The 21,223-nt window shown below is 43.7% G+C and overlaps 1 protein-coding gene across 1 annotated transcript in view; it reads right to left on the bottom strand.

Annotated features, from left to right (window-relative positions):
* LOC136959845 (serine/threonine-protein kinase 38-like) overlaps positions 1-21,223 on the bottom strand; it is a 108,800-nt gene that overhangs the window by 29,444 nt on the left and 58,133 nt on the right. Inside the window, exons 7-8 of the mRNA XM_067254048.1 lie at positions 18,088-18,242; positions 17,507-17,609 (exon numbers count right to left, since the gene is read on the bottom strand). Of these exons, the coding sequence (XP_067110149.1) occupies positions 17,507-17,609; positions 18,088-18,242 (258 nt within the window). The remainder of the gene's footprint in view (positions 1-17,506; positions 17,610-18,087; positions 18,243-21,223) is intronic.

Below are 21,223 nucleotides of genomic sequence, written 5' to 3' on the forward strand. Positions count from 1 at the left end.
TCTTCAGCTGCCGAAGGAAGTACATCCTCTGTTGTGCTTTCTTGATGAGGGAGCTCAGTTCCCACTTGAGGTCCTGGGAGAGGATAGTGCCCAGGAAGCGGAAGGACTCCACAGTGTTGACTGGGGAGTCACACAGGGTGATGGGGGTGAGTGGGGCTGTGTTCCTCCTGAAGTCCACAACCATCTCCACTGTCTTAAGAGCATTGAGCTCTAAGTTGTTCTGGCTGCACCAGGTCACCAGGTTGGCCGCTTCCCACCTATAATCAGACTCGTCTCCACCAGAGATGAGCCCAATAAGGGTGGTGTCGTCCGCAAACTTCAGGAGTTTGACGGACGGATGACTGGAGGTGCAACTGTTGGTGTACAGGGAGAAGAGCAGAGGAGAAAGGACGCAGCCCTGAGGTGATCCGGTGCTGATGGACCGGGAGTCAGAGACTTGTGTTCCCAGCTTAACGCACTGCTTCCTGTCAGACAGGAAGTCTGTGATCCACCTGCAGGTGGAATCAGGCACGTTCAGCTGGGAGAGCTTGTCCTGAAGCAGGGCGGGGATGATGGTGTTGAAGGCAGAGCTGAAGTCCACAAACAGGATCCTGGCATAGGATGCTGGGGAGTCCAGGTGCTGTAGGGTGAAGTGGAGGGCCATGTTAACTGCATCGTCCACAGACCTGTTGGCTCTGTAGGCAAACTGCAGGGGGTCCAGTAGAGGGTCAGTGATGGATTTAAGGTGTGCCAGCACCAGGCGCTCGAAAGACTTCATTACCACAGAGGTCAGGGCGACGGGTCTGTAGTCATTATGTCCTGTTGGCCTTGGCTTTTTGGGCACAGGGATGATGGTGGAGGACTTGAGACAGGCTGGCACATGGCATGTCTCAAGGGAGGTGTTAAAGATGTGGGTAAACACCGGAGACAGCTGGTCAGCGCAGTGCTTGAGGGTGGCTGGAGAGACAGAGTCCGGCCCAGCTGCTTTGCGGGGGTTCTGCCTCTTGAAAAGTCTGTTAACTTCACCCTCCTGAATGGAGAGAGTCGTCACTGTAGAGGGGGGGAGGTGGGAGGCCTCCTGGGTGGGAAGGGGTAGTTCAAGACTGTCCAATTGTCTTTCAAATCTGCAGTAGAACTCATTCAGGTCGTTGGCCAGGCGGGAGTCGTTAGTGGAGTGGGGGGCTCTGGGCTTGTAGTTGGTAATTTGCCTGAGCCCTCTCCAGACAGAAGCAGAGTCGTTTGCAGAGAATTGGTGTTTTAGCCTCTCTGAGTACAGTCGTTTAGCCTCCCTCACCGCCTTGCTAAACCTGTTCTTTGACTCCTTGAAACTGTCTTTGTCCCCACTCCTAAACGCGGCCTCTTTCTCTGACCTCAACCTTCTGAGTTTAGCTGTAAACCAGGGTTTGTCGTTGTTGTAGCTTACCCTGGTGCGTGTTGGTATACAGCAGTCCTCACAGAAGCTGATGTATGATGTCACAGCCTCTGTGAGCTCATCCAGACTATTGGTAGCAGTCGTGAACATGTCCCAGTCAGTGCAGTCCAAGCACGCCCGCAGATCCTCCATAGCTTCACTGGTCCACTGTTTTGATGTCCTCACAGCAGGCTTACAGCGCTTTAGCTTCTGCCTGTATGCAGGAATCAGGTGGACCATGGCGTGGTCAGAGTGACCCAGTGCTGCTCGGGGGACCGCATGGTATGCTTTGCTGATTGTAGAGTAGCAGTGATCCAGGGTGTTTCCTTCTCTGGTAGGGCATTTGATGAATTGTCTATATTTTGGGAGTTCTTGAGTGAGATTGCCTTTGTTAAAGTCGCCTAGCACAATAACCAAGGAATCCGGATTTTCATGCTCCACACTCAGTATCTGGCTGGCGAGCACACGTTGAGCCTCGTTAACGCTAGCCTGCGGAGGCATGTAGACGCCAACCAGAATGAATGATGCAAACTCTCGTGGCGAGTAAAAAGATCTACAGTTAATAAAAAATTATTCCAGATCAGGAGAACAGTGCTGCAGAATCACTGTCACATCTTCACACCAGCCACTGTTAATGTAAAAACAAATACCACCGCCTTTCGTTTTGCCAGAGAGCACAGGGTTACGATCCGCTCTCAGCAGTTTGAAACCTGCTAGCTGTAGCGCAGAGTCTGGGATCAGTTCACTCAGCCATGTCTCCGTAAAGCACAAAACGGAAGATGAATGAAAGTCTCTGTTTTTCCACACCAGTAGCTGAAGTTCATCCAGTTTGTTGCTCAGTGAACGCACGTTGGAGAGAAATATCTCCGGTAACGCTGTGCGTGCCCCACGCCGACGGAGTCGCACCAGAGCACCGGCTTGTTTGCCTCTCCTACGGCGCTTCGCTGCTAGGACAAAGCCGAGGGTGGCTTTGACTATAATTCCCACTAATTCCGCCTCGACTGTTATTCTGTTATTTATTATATAAATCGACTGTTATTTTAAAGGCTCCACAGACACATACAAATGAGGTATTGGCATTTTCAGCTAGCTGTCAGCTACAAGGCTAAAGAGCTAATTTCAGAGCCAGTCGAAGCCAGTTCGAGAAATTTGTTTAGAACGAGTGTGGGGGGGGGGGGGGGGGCCAGGACGCACAGACCTAGTTGGCTTTAGAGGGCTGTCAACGGGGCATGGAAGCTCCTATTGGGTCAAACAAGGTGTCAATCAAAAGGGGAGGGTTCAACGGACATTTTGATGCCTTCATATTGTAAATACTCCGTTGCTAACCGGAGAAAAGAAAACTTTTATGTGAACAAGTTGTTTCTTCTGTCGGCTAACTTGCATAATGAAACAAAGGATAATGGCTATTCATGAACGTAAAACATTGTATTTGGACGAATTACTTTAGATGGTTATATACTTTGAACCCTTGGGACTGTAAGCAGATCAAGTTTTGATGGCATGATTTGCACACCTGGACCTATTTGAACCACTTAGGGTGAGTAAAACTTTTTTCTTTGGCATTGTTGAAGGAATGTTCACCGGAAAAAGACGTTGACTTTGCTTGCTATTGCGACTTGATCTTGAATTGGTTTATTTCAATGGAAGCACAAGAATCGTAGCTTTCCAATGATGTATAACATGTGTAGCGTCTAAAAAATATATTTGTTAGAATTTAGTGCGTCGTAACTGAGGAAGGGGGGGGCAGCATTTTTGTAACGCGGGCGAAACAGGAGCATAAACAGGTTAAAACGATAATATTCTTGTTACGACTAGCTAGCCTACTTCTTCTGTTTAACAGTTCAGCTTTCAGCTTCTCCCGCATTGTAGGCTATTTTAGCTGTTAGCGTTGTTAGATGATGCAGTTCAGATTCCACACTGCCTCTTTTGTGTGACTCACACATTTTTTAAATTAATTTCAGCTTTCAGCTTGCGGGTATTTTCTCATTTATCACTTTTATACTTTTTTAAATATTAAGGTTTTTGTGCAAATTATTCTCCCTTTAAAAGTAATGGTAAATCCTTTCAAATCATTGTTGGAATGCTGCTCCAGCCCCTTTCAAAAATACCTTTCGGTTGCTTTGAAGCTTCAGCTTATAACTTTCTACTAAAGTTTCACAATTTTCTGCTTTTTTAGCATGGTCAGCTATCCCCATTCAGGTTTTCAGCATTCTCACTGCTGTTTCGCAGGAACAGCCGTTTCTAGTTTTTATTTCCTCTTCCGACCACTTTTTTTGCTCGCCTACTCCTTTCACACTGTTTAAGCTAGAAACACCGTTCAAACTTTATTTGATAAAGTCTGAACTTCTCTAGTGTGCTATTACTTTTCTCATTGATAACTTTTACAGTTTTTAAGGTATTTAAGTTAAAAGTGCAAAAAAAAATGAATATGCATAGTTTTTCAAATAATAGACCTGAAATGTTTATACAATTTTGAAGACAAGAAGTAGGGCTTTCTAATGATATAAATATTTGTATGATTATGTTAGGCAAATCATCCTTTATCAAGACGATTTCAAAGAGCCATTCTGGAAAAAATCTTCTCCGTCTGCATTACTAATGTATGAAATGTGTGTACATTTGTCGTGAATTCAGAACAGCACAGATTTAAGATAGACTATTTTGTTTAAAAGTTATGACCACTAAAGTGATGAGTGGGATAAAGCATATCCAATCTAGAGCGATGGCTCTCCATAACTAAAAACTGTTCTACTTTTTTCCACAATCGACCAAATTGGCCAAACAAGGTATGTACAGTGAGCTTAAAGTGTACATAATCTAGCTAGATCATTTTTATTTAAGCAAGTTTCACAAAAATCTGCAAAGATCGAGGTTCAACACTGTCATAGCCGACCGTCATGAACAGCCAAACCGGGGTCACGAAAGGTTTACTGCAGCTGGCGTTCTAAGAACAAAGGCTTTGTAACTGAAACGTTTTTACTTTTAGTTGACGATATTGAACACAGATGTTAAGAAACTTGTCTTTACTCTAAACATCTCCGTTTTCAATTTGAAGCAGTAAATCTAACAGTAGGAATTCTCCCACGACATCCGCTCGCTCCGCTTTGACAAATATGTTTTCTCTGTCCACCATACAATAAACAAGCTAATTTTCGAGCACTTTCAATACAAGATACAGGCCATGTTAGAGTTGATATATATACATAATTGTGTGGGCAATGTAGAACAGCAGACAGATTTGAAATATGATCTTTTGTTTTAAAGTTATGGCCATTCTGGTGACGAGTGCTTACAACGCTAGCTACGACTGTCATCATAGCTGCCATAGAACCGAAACCAGGTCACATAGCTAGCTACGTCTATCGATCGTTACCTACAAACAAATGCTTCGTAACAGTATTTACTTTTTATCGGCGATAACGACAACAGAGGTTAAGGAACTTGTCTGTAATCAAAATATCGTCTCCGTTTTCAATTTGAAGCAGTAGATCTAGCTTACTGTAGGAAATCTCCCATTGAATCCTGATACTGAAACCTAGGTTAGAAATTTTGACAATGACCAACGGTTGTTACGTTACAAGAAACAAGGAACCAATCCGATTGGCCAACGCTCTTCACTGTTCCACTGTTCAAACTGTTTCTACATCTTCCATCCATCCATCCATCATCTTCCGCTTATCTGGGGGTCGGGTCGCGGGGGCAGCAACCTAAGCAGGGAGGCCCAGACTTCCCTCTCCCCGGCCACTTCCACCAGCTCTTCCTGGGGGACCCCGAGGCGTTCCCAGGCCAGCCGAGAGACATAGTCCCTCCAGCGTGTCCTGGGTCTTCCCCGGGGCCTCTTCCCAGTGGGACGTGCCCAGAAAACCTCACCAGGGAGGCGTTTAGGAGGCATCCTTATCAGATGCCCGAGCCACCTCAACTGGCCCCTCTCGACGCGGAGGAGCAGCGGTTCTACTCTGTGCCCCTCCCGGATGACTGAGCTTCTCACCCTATCTCTAAGGGAGAGCCCGTAAAACACCCTGCGGAGAAAACTCATTTTGGCTGCTTGTATTCGCGATCTTGTTCTTTCGGTCACTACCCACAGTTCGTGACCATAGGTGAAGGTAGGAACGTAGATCGACTGGTAAATAGAGAGCTTCGCCTTTCGACTCAGCTCCTTCTTCACCACGAAGGACCGATGCAGAGCCCGCATCACTGCGGACGCCGCACCGATCCGCCTGTCGATCTCACGCTCCATCCTTCCTTCACTCGTGAACAAGACCCCGAGACACTTGAACTCCTCCGCTTGGGACAAGATCTCCTCCCCGACCCGGAGATTGGCACCGGTCGTACAGTGACCAAACAGCCCCGATCAGGTACCCCGTACTCCCGGAGCACCCCCCACATGAGCCCCCAAGGGACATGGTCGAACGCCTTTTCCAAATCCACAAAACATGTGTAGACTGGTTGGGCGAACTCCCATGCACCCTACAGGACCCTGCCAAGGGTGTAGAGCTGGTCCACAGTTCCACGGCCAGGACGAAAACCACATTGCTCCTCCTGAATCTGAGGTTCGACAATCCGACGGACCCTCCTCTCCCGAACCCCTGAATACTTTCCCAGGGAGGCTGAGGAGTGTGATCCCCCTAAAGTTGGAGCACACCCTCCGGTCCCCCTTTTTAAAGAGGGGAACCACCACCCCGGTCTGCCAGTCCAGAGGCACTGTCCCTGATGTCCACGCGATGTTGCAGAGTCATGTCAACCAAGACAGCCCTACAACATCCAGAGCCTTAAGGAACTCCAGGCGGACCATCCACCCCAGGGGCCCTGCCACATCCCAGCCCTGTTTCTACATCTTTCAATTATTAATACTTTTCAGAATGGGTTTTATTCACCAAGAAACATCAAACAGACAAGGAATTTACTGTGGCAGGAAGGTGCACACATTAAACATATAAGAATCTTAAATAAGAAGTGTACAAGTCGAACTAATATTAAGGGGCTAAAAATGTAAAAGGGTTAGAATGAAATAAAATATGAAATGGATCTAACATAACGCTTTAACATTTATGAAATTAAATAAGATACCCTTTTCATCAAATCAAATGTATTTGTATAGCCCTTTTTACACGAAAGCATGTCACAGAGGGCTTCACATACGCCCATAGAACTGCCCCTCAACCAACCTAAACCCTCAAGGAAGACAAGGAAAAACTCCCAGAAAAACTCTCATCACTCTTCTTTCTCCTTTTTCAACCGTGAGAAAATATTGCAATGCATAACAATGACAGATATACTTTTAACACTGTCTCACCATTTTGGTTTCAAAGCAACGCTTTTTTTCACCTTCATACTGCTGACATACTTTTGTCTGCTATGATATTGATAACTGTTATGCAATATACTCTTCACTATATTTGCTCATTTTTCTTCAAACTTTTTTCTGTTTCTCAGTCTTTCATTGGGTGTGCTTTGCCTTCGGCAAGGGCACAACCTTTGTTCTCTCACATATATATTTATTAGGTTCCTCCGGTAGGAGGGAACCTATTGTTATTGTTGGTATTCTTATTAGGTTCCTCCGGTAGGAGGGAACCTATTGTTATTGTTGGTATTATTATTATTATTTTTCTTCTCCTTGCGCCCCAATATCTCAAAAAGTCCCTGGTCATAACTTTTCTAATTTGGCACATTGATACTACATCTAAGTGGGTACCCCCACACCAAATATGGGCCACATCACACCATAGGGGGCGCCACAGGCCACGCCCAAAAGTCCGATTTTCAAAGTGATGGCATTTCCACCCCATTGCTCCAATTCTTCTGAAACTTGGTGTGCATGCCTCATTTTTCATGAGGAACAAAAAAGCCTCAAGGACCCATAAGGTCCGCCATGATGGATTTTCCTGTACTGTGATAATTTGGGAAAACCTTCAAAATTCCTCTTCTCTTGAACCAAAGGTGAAATTGACTTGAAATTTGGTACAGATATGTATCATTGACATATTTAAAAACGTTACTTAAAGCAATTGAATCAAGTACAAAATGGCTGAAATGGGTGTATTTATGTAAATGTCCACATTGCCTCAATATGTTTGTGTCACTAAATCAAATGTATTTTTGAAGGATGGTTCAAACCTAATAAGCTTTAAGGTGAAATGCCTCTGAAGTACCATGCAAAGTTTCACCTTGATATGTCAAAATATGACTGAATTACAGCTGTTTGAACTTGGACCAAATCTGACAATGCTCGCCATTGGAGAAACAGCTTTTTTTAATTATCCAGTTATTGAACTTTGTGTATTCCATGCCTGGGAATGGCTCAATTGGCTGAGATGTTGTGCTGGTAATCAAGGTTCAATACCAGTCAGAGGCATAGTTTTTAATTTTTTATTCTGAACAAACGGTTTCTAGTCTCCCGATAAATCCTCCGGTTGTAAAACATAGCAATGCGTGTTTATTTGAGCCCATCACAACACATCTGTTTAGCGAGACGGTGTAAACCACTGCAACACAAGCCAGGTTCACCACAGTAGCTAGCTACACATGGTAGTGTTAGATTCACAACTGAGTTAGCTCTAATGAAGTATATTGATTATTGAGGTGGACCCCTTGCCTGTTGCGCAAATTATTTCAGTGACCTAAGCTAAGACACACGGCCACTGATGCTAGGCATGATTTGAAATTCTCTTCCATGACTTATGTTGAGTTATGGCACCCCAAACAACCTAATCTAAGCACTATGAGTAATATATTCTTTACAGCAGCAACCAGGTCTAGCCTGACGTTGTCATACTCATAATTCTAGTCAGAATATGAGTCTGAAAACTCTCCGTTGGGCTGTGACTACGGGGCCTGTTTCAACCGAACTCGTAAAACAAATGCCTCTTCGCTCAATTGGATAGACCTACAACCAATCAGAGCAATGTAATATGTTGTTTGTTGAAAACGAATTCAACCCAAGGGCTCTTTCGTGACGTTGTTGATTACGTTACTGTTGATCATCTGTCCATCATCGTATAAAGCCCGCCCTGGCAATTTCATTGGTCCGTCCAGATCCTGGTTTTATGTAGTTGTTCCCAATACGAGACCCTCCAGACCCAACTTCCCGACCAAATTCTTTTGTGGGCGGGGAGAAGTTGGGCTGGCAGCCAGGCTAAACCAGGTCATCCCCATGTCTTGGTTTTATAGGAAATTTACATATCTTGATTGTGGACAACTTTTTGTTCCCCAATCTCAATGAACAGCCAAATACAGCAACAGCATTGACATTGTTTAACAATTACCACAGTCATTTTCTCACTTGTTGTACTTCTGAACTCGCAGAATGAAATCAAAACAACCACTAGCGCGGTGGTTTAATTCCACCTTAGATTTAATGAATGGTCACATTTATAATCTTTGAAATAATTTGATCAGTCTTCAAAATATTATAATTATATATGCATATGGAAAACGTTTCAACAACAATGATATGGTATGCAATGCCATAGATTAATTATACATTACATGTTTATAATATTTTGCCATTTTGCGGAGGAACCCGCATCGCTGCTTGCAGCTATATTTATTATTATTATTGTTTATTTTCGCGCCCCTAAAACTCAGTCAATATTTGGCCTACATAGACAACCTAGGTGTCAAAAGTTTCGTCTTGGTAGCGATTGAGTTGCTTCTATTGGGATTTACGTTCCGTTGCACGGTTTAAGTAGAAATTACGTTTTTGTGGCGAAAAGTGAAGCTAAAGGTGGCTAACTTGCTAGCCACAGTCAATGACGCTACTTACTTCACTAACGTCACGAAAACTCGCGTGACTACCTCTAGCAGAACATTAGCTTAGCAGCTCGTTAACTTCTATGCGAGACACATTACAAAAACATCTACACAGCTGTTTAGGAAGTCAAACGGCGACAGAACATATTCGGCACTCCCCTTACTTAAATCAAAAGTCTTTCAATAGGTGAAACTATCTGACTACTAGTGATGGGCAAATCGAGGCTTTTCGAAACACCGATACAATTGAAACATTGGAATCGGGGCCTTTGAAACGCTCGAAACCGTTACTCAACAGTGACATCTGCTGGCAGCTATGAGTATACCATAACTAGCAGTCTTACAGCTAATTACACATCGTGATCTTAAGGATCCATGTGATTGAATGGAATTATTGCCGTCCTGCACTGCAGATGGCGTGGTATCGAATACGGGAGCGATGGCTTTCATCTAACAATACAATTAAGACCAAATATGATTTTCGAACTGTATGAGACAATAAAATCAGTATAAAGTTGTTACATATTCATATATATATATATATATATATATATATATATATTTATACACACAAACAGACAAATAAACAAACAGGATTTTGCTAAAGGCACACAAGTAACTAACTTTCTCTAACGGTCTCTAACTGTCTCTAACTGTCTCTAACTGTCTCTAACTGTCTCTAACTGTCTCTAACTGTCTCTAACTGTCTCTAACTGTCTCTAACTGTCTCTAACTGTCTCTAACTGTCTCTAACTGTCTCTAACTGTCTCAAACTCTCTCAAACTCTCTCAAACTCTCTCAAACTCTCTCAAACTGTCTCAAACTCTCACAAATCTCTCGACCAAGGTCTCACGCATTCAAAACCTTGGCTTTGCTGCCTCATTTTATACCCCCCGACACGTCAGAGTCTTTTGGCAAGTACGAGACAGGTTTCGTTCAAGATCACGTCACAAAATGTTTCGAAACACTTTGACACGTGACCGGAAGTGTGTTTAAAACCTGTCTCGAAACGTTGTTCCGTTCCAGTATCGACACCGCAGTACCAAGCGGACCATGACTACTGACTACTAACCTGAACTTCATTGCCACAGCCTATACTTTGTCATTCTATTCATGAAAATAATTAATTTCAGCCTAAACCGTACAACGGAACGTTAAATCCAATTCAACCAACGCAATCGCTACCAAGACGAACACAGCAGTAGTCTAGTACTGTACTGTAGTAGTAGAATTTACCGGGCAGCTTCTCCATACAGGGCTATATGGCATTTTGCGTTGTTACTGACTGATCGCTACATGTGAGCTTTTTATGAATGAGCGATTTTCCACTAAATAAATGTCAAGCTTATTTATGTTTTTGGGGGCATATTTTCAGTTAGCAGATGGTACTGTTTGAATCGCGATTCCATCTTCTACTGCCGGTAACGTCGTAGAATAATCTTCAAAGGGGGTTCTTTATTAATGAATGAATGCAATATGAGTAGGCTAAATGCCTGAAAATATCACGAGAAGGGAAAACTTAAAAGGACGTTTAAGTCATAGAGATTAGGTCCATTTTTACACCGGTCTGCCAAATGTATTCATTTTGATTCAGCTATGAGGCTGGCTCTTGCAGGGGAAATGAGAAGACATCATATTTCATTCTACACTTCACTCGTATTTTGAGTTGTAAATGAGCAGCAAAAAAAAGATGCTTTTAAATCTATTTAATCTTTATAAATAATAAGTAGGCCCTATGCATTTTTATATAAAATATACAGAAATATCAGTTGTAAAAATGTCATTAAAAAACAGACCCCTGTGCAACTGACGCAAGCAAGCACACCCTACAATTTCCCCAGAAATTGTACCCTCTAGTTATATATATTATGTATCTATCAATCCATCCTACTACATCGATCTTTGACGGTTTGGTTGGTTGAGGGGCAGTTCTATGGGCATATGTGAAGCCCTCTGTGACATTGCTTGTAAAAATGGCTATGCAAATACATTTTGATTTGATCCTACCACATCGAAAAATCCTGGTAGTTCACAAACTACAGATCCATCAGATTGTGATACCAGTCTAAAATAAACAGGTAGGATGATTTTACAGATTGTCAAAAATTACACAATATTGATGTTGATGTGTGGCCAGTGTGGAGATATCATCTCTCCACCTAGTGCTGGGTCTTCCCTGAGGCCTCCTCCCAGCTGGACATGCATGGAACACCTCTCTAAGGAGGCGCCCAGGGGGCATCCTTACCAGATGCCAAAACCACCTCAACTGGCTCCTTTCGACGCAATGGAGAAGTGGCTCTACTACAAGCTCCTCAAGGGTGAATGAGTTCCTCACCCCATTTCTAAGGGAGACACCAGCCACCCTCCTGAGGAAACCCGTTTTGGCGTCTTGTACTCCTCACACCCTGACAGATTCGACACCATCAGAAGATGACAAAAGCTACAGAAAAAACATTATACAAGCAAGTGATGAACCTTGAAAGGTCCTTTTTCATCTGAGCCAAGGACTGGTAACAGGAGCTGTCTTTGTTGATCTCTCTGCCGCATATGATACTGTGAACCATCGCCTCAATGACGACGATCTTTGTGTAACATCTAAAGAGAACTTGTTCAAAGCAGTAGAAGCAAACCTCACCACAGCCCTAGATGAGTTACTCCTCTATTACGAGCACAACCACCTACATGCCAACCCTGCAAAGACCCAAGTCTGCTCCTTCCATCTCAGGAACCGTGAAGCCAACAGACCAATTAACATCAAATGGTCTGGAACACCACTCGAGCACGGTACCCACCCTGTCTACCTTGGAGTAACCCTGGACCGTAGCCTCTCCTTTAAGGAACACATCAAAAACACAAAATCCTAAGTCAGTTCCCGAAACAACATCCTACGGAAACTGACCAACTCCAAATGGGGAGGCACAGCACACACATTAAAATCTACTGCTCTGGCCCTGTGCTGTTCCTCTGCGGAATATGCATGTCCTATTTGGGAAAGGTCAACCCATGCCAAGAAACTTGACCCAGCACTGAACAACACCTGCCGCCTGAACACTCGCTGCTTGAAACCCACCAACATAAGCAACCAGCACCTCCTCACTGGCATTGCCCCTGCTGACATTAGATGGGAATGCCAGTCGAGTCGAGAAAACAAAAGCTACTAGCGATGAACACCATCCCCTACATGGATGTCACCCTCCAGCCCAACGGCTAAAGCCAAGAAAAAGCTTTCTCAGCCATGCCCAACCCCTAACAAAGTCTTGGGATGAAACCAGAATCCAACTCTGAATGGAAAAGCTTGAGAATGACCCTGCTCCAACTGGCATGGGAATACCCCTACTGAAAACCTACCCCCTGGCTCAGAAACATCATGGGCTCAATGGAAAACACTCAACCGCCTCAGAACGAGAACAGGTCGATCCAAAGATGCTCTGGTCAGATGGCGCTTCAAGACTGGCCCAACCACCTGTGAATGTAGAGAAGCAGACCATAATGTAGTACTGCCTTGTCTGCCCTCTACTACCCAACCATTGCAGCTCAAAAGACCTTGCAGTATTCAACCAAAATGCAAAGGACTGTGTAAAGCAATGGGAAACTGACTATCACACTTCAGTGAAATGAAAAGAAGATCTGAGCCAACAGTTATTCTTATAGAATTAAGTGTCCCATTGCCTCACTTAATCTTATGATATTTCTGCATTCTGAAAAAAGTTGACCCATGGATTAATAACATCATCAATGTTCTAGTTTTAAAGGGAGCCTGACCAAAAAAGTATTACATGAAAAAAATATATATATATTGGTCAAACTATTACATTATTGGGTTTTATTTAGTGGTGGGCATAGATTATTCTTTTTAATCTAGATTAATCTCAATGTAATCTTGGCGTTAATTTAGATTAAAATGGCTCATTTGAATTCCGCCGAAGGCATTCAGAATATGTGTGCTACCCAAATAATGACTAAAAGTAAATCTTTGAGAACGGGTTTCTCAAGCCAGGTGGCGCATTAGACCAGGAGCTCATCTCCTGTTTCCAAAATGCATCACAAACTGCTTGAGAAAGCTGTTCTACTATGATAATTGGTGATGAAAATTAATTATGTTCATTAAGATGTACTTAATACTTATGTACTTTATTAAATGTTTATTAGATTAGTTAGCTTGGCTGATAGAGCTGTGCTGACGGGCCTGCCTCGGTTGCACTCAAACATCGTAGCTTGACGACGACTCTTCCCCTGCGCTACATCAGTGCTTGGCCCGGCATCTTCCGCATTAGCTAAGGGATGCTTTGCGTTTAGGTGGTATTTGAGACTGGAAGAACTCCTACAGTAAACTAATTCCGCATAGCACAAGGTGCAAAAAACCTTAGTCTTGTCGAGGTTTCCATTGGGAAGCTTCTTAAAAATACATTTTCCCTGAATCAAACCAGGCGGCTTCATAGCTGCATCCATGTTAGCACGTCACGTTTGATGTGATAATTTCATACACAAGGCATACACACAGGTTCGAAGACTCGTTCTCGCCCCCTACAGTGCAATTCGGCTAGGTATACATCCGTGCTAAAATATCAAGGTGAAAGTCATCATAGCTTGCGTAGTATAGACCCAGCTCCCAACCCAAATTTGAGAATAGATTAACGGCGAAAAAAAAAATTATCGCCCGATAAGAGTCTCACGTTAACGCAGCGCGTTAACGCCGATAACGGCCCACCACTAGTTTTATTACATTTTAGATCACGTTAATTTGATCACAATTTCAGGGGTTATAACATTTTCAGAAAATCTTATAATGGTTACATGAATTCTACAGTATTAACCTTTTTTTGATCAATATTGAGTTTTACATTCGTTGGTGTATTATAGTATTGTAGTAATATATTTCAGTAATTTGTAATATAATTAAAGTTAATATTATTAATTAATTAAGTGTCTAAACTACTGTATAGTGTCATGTTGATTAGTTCAACTAGTGCAATGCAATTAACTGTTAACCTATTTGGAGTTTGTGCACACGGGTCAAACCGCTTCCAAGTTCGATAAAATATATTACTGCACATCCACATCAATTATCAGTAAACACGTAAATTCATTAACATAACAACATTCCCTGATCTATTCTGAAAACAAAGAGTCCACTTTATATTGTCTTGCTGTTAGTTAGCTGGCCAGCATCTCATCCGAAGGATGAGCAGTGCGAAGTGAGTTTGAATCAGCTTTTTTCAAAGGTTTTTCATTATGGATGGTTACTAGTTCTTCGAGTTACATATGCAGCATATGCAAACTCTTGTACATTTCCCTATTTCTCTAGTTCACTGACAGATTGTGCGTTATTGTTGGAATGCTGCTTCAGCATTCCAAGTATTGTTCTTTGAATCTTTATTCAACTTATTATTGTTGGAATGCTGCTTCAGCATTCCAAGTATTGTTCTTTGAATCTTTATTCAACTTCTTCTATTTCTTCCAAGACACCTTTCAGCACCTTCAAATCTTCAGCTATTAAAACCATTCATCTATCAAAAAATTCAGCAGTTTCAGGCCATGGGTGCTATGACTTTGCAGCTTTGTACCTCTTATGCTTGAATTAATATAAATCAATATTCATAATATTTTTAACATGGGTTTCCAGAGTTTTCTTTCAAATCCTCTCAAACTTCTTTAAACTTCTTCAACTTCCAAATCCTCCTTCTTCCTCAATCTTTCAGCTAGAGCCACCATTTAAACTTTAAAATGTTGACAAAACCCTAAACTATTTTTAAATAATTCAGCTTTTTGATATCTATTCAACTTTTTTCAATATCACTGATTATGTTTCATGACTTTTTCAAGCCGTTTCTGAGATTTACATGGGTGTGTACGTGAAACCCTAGAGTGCAGACTGAAACGCTTAGAGTGGAGGGCAGCTTCGGATGTCGTTGAAAAAATATTTGTAGTTTGCCAGCATTGCCACAATTTTCACTCTTCATGCTTCATTTTTGGATCAATAGATAGCTAATTTTGTGCTGGTCGTAGACAGTTGTCTGTTGAATCCAACAGACGTACACATTTGTTCAGAGCCCCACGAAAGCGAGACAAAGTCCAACTCTCGCCCCATAGAGACCAATGCAAATGTTGGGACAAATTCGTCAGAGAAAGCAAAAAGAACAAGATTCTGAAACTGCCGGTAGAGTCGTATTTCTGACCGCACAGACATATAAAATACATCTCTGGTTTCGGCAGAGTCTTGGGTCTCGGAAAATATCCTTATTTTTGGGATTGGACGTATAGTTTTGCGTCTAGGTTAACTTGTTTGAGGTGTGGATTCTAGAAACATTTCTGTTATTCTCTGCCCTCAGCGCGTTAGCAATCATAGCTGCACCATCACCGTGGCAAACGACAGACACGCACCACTCAGTCTCTCACACAGGTGATTTGTATTAGCTGATTAGTGGAGTCACAAGACAGAGCTATTCAGTCAACTCGTCTCATTAAAAGACTAAGAGCACTATAATTTCAGCTACTAAAACGAATATACTACTTCTACAGTTTAACAGTTCAGCTTTCAGCTTCTCCCGCATTGTAGGCTATTTAAGCTCTTAGCTTTGTTAGATGATGCAGTTCAGCTTCCACACTGCCTCTTGAAATTCTACTATTTCTTGGATTGCTTCACAAAGTTCAAACTTATTCTCCCGCATTGTATTTAAGCACTTAGCTTTGTTAGATGATGCAGTTTAGCTTCCACACTGCCTCTTTTGTGTGACTCACATTTTTAAAATTCATTTCAGCTTTCAGCTTGCGGGTATTTTCTAATTCTGTAGCCTATTTTCAGCAATTTAAAAACAAATTATTCATCTTTCAGCATTCCAACGCATTTTTTGCAGGAAATGCACTTTCTAGTTTTGTCTACATTTCCCTATTTCTAATCGAATATAATCATTTACGGAATAACCTGGTTAGTTATTTATGCAGTGCCCGTGATGTTGCCAGTGATTAGGATGTCGGTGTCGGATGTCACATTGATTCAGTGACATACAGGCACACACACATACACACAGATTTCTGAACTTGAGATATGTTCCTTAGAAAAGTCTCATTTTTTGCAGTTTCTACATTAACAATAGTGTCCATCGTCAACCGCTTATCCGGAGGCGGGTCATAGGGGGAGCAGCTCCAGCAGGGGGCCCCAGACTTTCCTATCCCGAACCACATTAACCAGCTCTGACTTGGGGAACCCGAGGCAAAGCAGCTGACCTTGCTCTACTCCGAGCTTCTCAAGGATGACTGAGCTCCTCACCCTATTTCCCTCCCCGCAACATAGTTCTTTTATAGGTGAGGTTTGGGACGAAAATTGACCGTAGATCGAGAGTTTTGCCTTCCGGCTCAGTTCTCTTTTCGCTGCGATAGAGCGAATGCAATACCACCCCCGCTGCCCCGATTCTCCGGCCAACCTCCCGCTCCCTTCTCCCCTTACTCGCGAACAAGACCCCGAGTTACTTGAAATCCTTCACTTGGTTTAAGAACTCATTCCCATCGGTTTCCTGCTGAGAACCATGGCCTCAGATTTAGAGGTGCTGATCCTCATCCCAGCTGCTTCACACTCAACTGCGAAACGAGTGTTGAAGGTCACAGACCGATGATGACAGGAAGACCACATCATGCGCAAAATGAAGCGATGAAATCCCCAGCCCACTGAACCGCAACCCTTCCCCACCCCGACTACGCCTCGATATCCTGTCCATGAATATCATAAAAAGGATTGGTAAAAAAGAGTAGCCCTGGCGGAGGCCAACCCCCACACGGCCAAACTCGACTTCATGCCAAGGATCCGGACACAGCTCTGGCTTTGGGTGTACAGGGATAGGTGTACAGGGATAGTGTTTACACTGAATTAGTTTTTCTCAATCGCTTCAACACAATTACAATTCCCTTTAACCTCAAAACCCCACACCAATAAAATAATTGGCCACTACCCTATGACTGGTTGCTAGTTCTTCTAGTTAGATAGAGAATGTGAGTTCTCTTGTACATTTCTCTAGTTAAACAGACAGAACTTATGTTATCTTGTACATTTCCCTTTTTCTAATCAAATAGCGTAACAATTTGCTGAATAACCTAGTCAATTATTCACTCAATTCAAAAAGGCCCACTCTTGGAATGGCAGAGACAACGTGCATTTCGGTATTGGCCGAACCTCGGGGACCCCCTGCCTTGCCTGTTCAAAAGCTGCATCTTTGATGGGTGGGGGGGTGTAAGGGAAAATCTTGCCCGGGGCACCAAAATGTGCTAGGACTGCCACTGATCATCCCCCTGAATCATCATGCAGTGCTTTAAGTACGTGATAGTTGGATGAATTCTGTTCAGTCTTTTGTAAGACATTTGTAAATGATAACTTACAGAAGTCACTTGGTGGGTTATGTGTGAGGTTCCTGTAGAACTCTGTGCGGTGTGCCTTCTTCAGTCCTGTGCACAGGCCAAAATCTGACAGCTTTACATGTCCCTATAGACAGATGTTTATCACAAGTAGTGTTAAAAATTGACAATTTAAGATTTTTTATAGATGTTATATAACGAGTGCAGTGCAATTCACTGTTAACCTAATTGGAGTTTCTGCACACGGGTCAAACCGATTCCAAATTTGATAATATATATTACTGCATATCCACATCAATTATAAGTAAACACATAAATTCATTAACATAACAAAATCCACTGATCTATTCTGAAAACAAAGAGTCCACTTTATATTGTCTTGCTGTTAGTTAGCTAGCCAGCATAATTATTATTATGCGGTTATTATTATATAATAATCTCAAACATGGATGACCTGTGTTAATGTTTACATCTGTTACTGAATATGATACGTATATAGATTTTGTTCTGTCAGTCTTGTTTGTTGCCGATCTCACCTGTACAATGAGGCCTTTGTCAGGCTTTATATTACTTTTTCCATCTCCATGTTTACATTGTACCCTTACCCGAGAGTCCAGGAGCAGGTTGTCAGGTTTGATGTCTCGATGGATAAAGCCCAGCTGGTGGATTGAATCGATGGCCAAAACAGTCTCTGCAATGTAGAACTGGGTAGCCTCCTCAGACAGGGTGTCTTTCTTCATCAGCAATGTCATCATATCACCTAGGATAACAGGCCTCATTTTTATTACAAAACAATTATATAAATGTCTTTATGTGGGCGATTTAGCAAGTAGTTGTGATTTATCAAACACATTCTGGCAACACTTTACAATAACTATCATGCAAAGCAACACCTGTAGCAACAACATTGTAGTTACATAAGAACTTCCATGTAGGTACACTTCATTACTGGTTTAGTGGTACAAGTAATAACAAGTGGTATGGGGTACATTGGGTTTTCCAGGGAAAGTTGATGTTAAATAGATTTTGATTTGCTAACAACATTCAACAGCCCATTTATCATCATCCACTTAACCTTCAAACCCCTGCCCCATTCCCTTGTTTCCGGTCCGCCTGCAGGATTGCCGCACTGACGAGAGCTCCGCGAGTACCTAGCATTTTGTTTTTTATGTTAGTGTTCGTAATTTGTTTTGTCCATGTTACATTGTCGCTCATTCAGTACGACCAGCAGACACTTCTGGATATTAGGTTGTCAGTTGGCAAGGATTATTTTACAAACTTAAATTCCACTTTCCGGAGTACGAGCTCGGACTGCAGCGAGCCTTTTGTTGTTCCGCCGCTGTGCTTACCTTAAATTTACATTTATGCATTTAGCAGACGCTTTTATTCAAAGCGACTTCCAAGAGAGAGCTTTACAAAAGAGCACAGGTCACTGATCATAACAACGAGATAGCCCCAAACATTGCGAGCAGCCAAAACATGAAGCATACATTGTGGAAAACCAAATAAGTGCCAAAGGGAAGAACCATAAGAGCATGCAGTTAAACAAGTTACAATTGAACACCATGAAACTCCCCACAAGAGTACAAGAGTGTACCTGTAGAAAAAACTAATCAACAGTAAAAATATTTCACAGCGAGTACAAGAATTTGAAACCGTTACAACTAACCAACAAGAGCAACAAGTCTCTCAATACGAGTCATTGTGATCCTGGAGGAAACTAACATCAGGTCGAGCCAAGCATTCCTAAGTGCCGTTGTACTCCCGGAACAAGTGCGTCTTGAGCCTTTTCTTGAAGGTGGGGAGACAGTCAGTGTCCCTGATGGAGGTGGGGAGTTGATTCCACCATTGGGGGGCCAGACAGGAGAAGAGCTTGTGTTGGGACCGGGAACTCTTGAGCGGTGGGACCACCAGACGGTTGTCAGAAGAAGACCGTAGGTGGCGGGGGGGGGGTGTGTAAGGCTGGAGGAGAGACTTGATGTAGTCGGGTGCAGTCCCGTTCACCGCTCGGAATGTCAGTACCAGAGTCTTGAATCTGATACGGGCCGTGATGGGAAGCCAATGGAGGGAGATGAGGAGCGGGGTAACATGGGAGCGTCTGGGTAGATTGAAGACCAGACGGGCCGCCGGGTTCTGAATCCTCTGGAGAGGGCGGGTTGCGCATGCTGGGAGACTGGCGAGCAGCGAGTTGCAGTAGTCCAACTTTGAGAGGACAAGTGCTTGGACTAGCAGCTGGGTGGAATGCTCAGATAGGTATCTCCTGATCTTCCGGATGTTGTAGAGGCTGAATCTACACGACCGGGAGACCGCAGCAATGTGGGCTGTGAGGAAGAGCTCGTCATCCATGGTCACCCCGAGGTTCCTGGCAGAGGATGAAGGGGTCACCGTCGCCGATCCCAGGGTGATTGAGAGATTGTGGGAGATGGAGGGTTTGGCCGGGATGATGAGGAGTTCTGTTTTGGCGAGGTTCAGCTGGAGGTGGTGCTCCGTCATCCAGGCGGAGATGTCTGTGAGGCAGGCCTCGATCCTAGCTGAGATCCCCGGATCAGTCGGGGGGAACGACAGGTACAGCTGCGTGTCGTCAGCATAGCAGTGGTAGGAGAAGCCATGGGAGGTGATGATTGGTCCAAGCGAGGTGGTGTAGAGGGAGAAGAGGAGGGGTCCAAGGACGGATCCCTGTGGGACACCAGTGGAGAGCTGGCGGGGGCCTGACACTTTGCCTCCCCAGGAGACCTGGTAGGATCTTCCCGAGGTAGGATGAGATCCACTGAAGTGCAGTGCCAGTGATGCCCATCTCAGAAAGTCTGGCCAACAGGATTTGATGGTTAACCGTATCAAACACTGCAGAAAGGTCCAGCAGAATGATGACGGATGACCTCGAAGCCACTCTGGCAGACTGGAGGGCCGTGGTGACTGACAGGAGGGCAGTTTCTGTGGAGTGGCCAGTCTTGAAGCCCGATTGGTTGGGGTCAAGCAGGTTGTTCTGAGAGAGGAAGTTTGACAGTTGGTTAGATACAGCGCGTTGTTTTAGAAAAGAAGGGTAGTAGTGATACCGGTCTGTAGTTCTGGAGGACAGCTGGGTTACTGGAGGGTTTTTTGAGTAGAGGGCTAACTCTGGCCTGTTTGAAGGCAGAGGGGAAAGTGCCGGAAGTAAGAGAAGAGTTAAGGACATGGAGAAGAAAAGTTATGATGGAGGGAGAGATGGTTTGAAAGAGAGGGGAGGGGACTGGATCAAGGGGACAGGAGGTGGGGCGATGAGAGAGAATGAGGTCAGAGATCTCTTCCTTAGACAGGGGAAAGAAAGCGTTTAGACATTTAGTTGGGTCAGTCATAGAGGGTGAGTGGGTAGGAAAGGAGGAAAGGCCTTCAAGGCGGAAGAAGAAGAAACGAGGCCAACGTGCTGGAATTCTCGTCGGAACTCGTAACGGTGCTTCAAACCTGCTTTTCCAACCATCCTACTTGCTAACGTTCAGTCCATCGACAACAAAATGAATGAACTTATTGCTTGTGTCAAATTCCAATGGGACATCAGGAACTGCTGAGTACTGGCGTTCGTCGAGACTTGGCTGTCTCCGGAGATCTCCGACACGGCGGTTACACCGTCGGGATTCAACATATACTGCCAGGACAGGACAGCTGATTCAGGCAAGTGCAGGGGCGGAGGGGTCTGTGTTACGGTTAACTTTCTATGGGCCACGGATGTAGCGGTACTAGCATCTCACTGCTCTCCGGTCCTTGAGC

The sequence above is a fragment of the Osmerus mordax genome, chromosome 17 (genome assembly GCF_038355195.1).
Source record: "Osmerus mordax isolate fOsmMor3 chromosome 17, fOsmMor3.pri, whole genome shotgun sequence".
In the NCBI taxonomy this organism is placed as follows: domain Eukaryota; kingdom Metazoa; phylum Chordata; class Actinopteri; order Osmeriformes; family Osmeridae; genus Osmerus; species Osmerus mordax.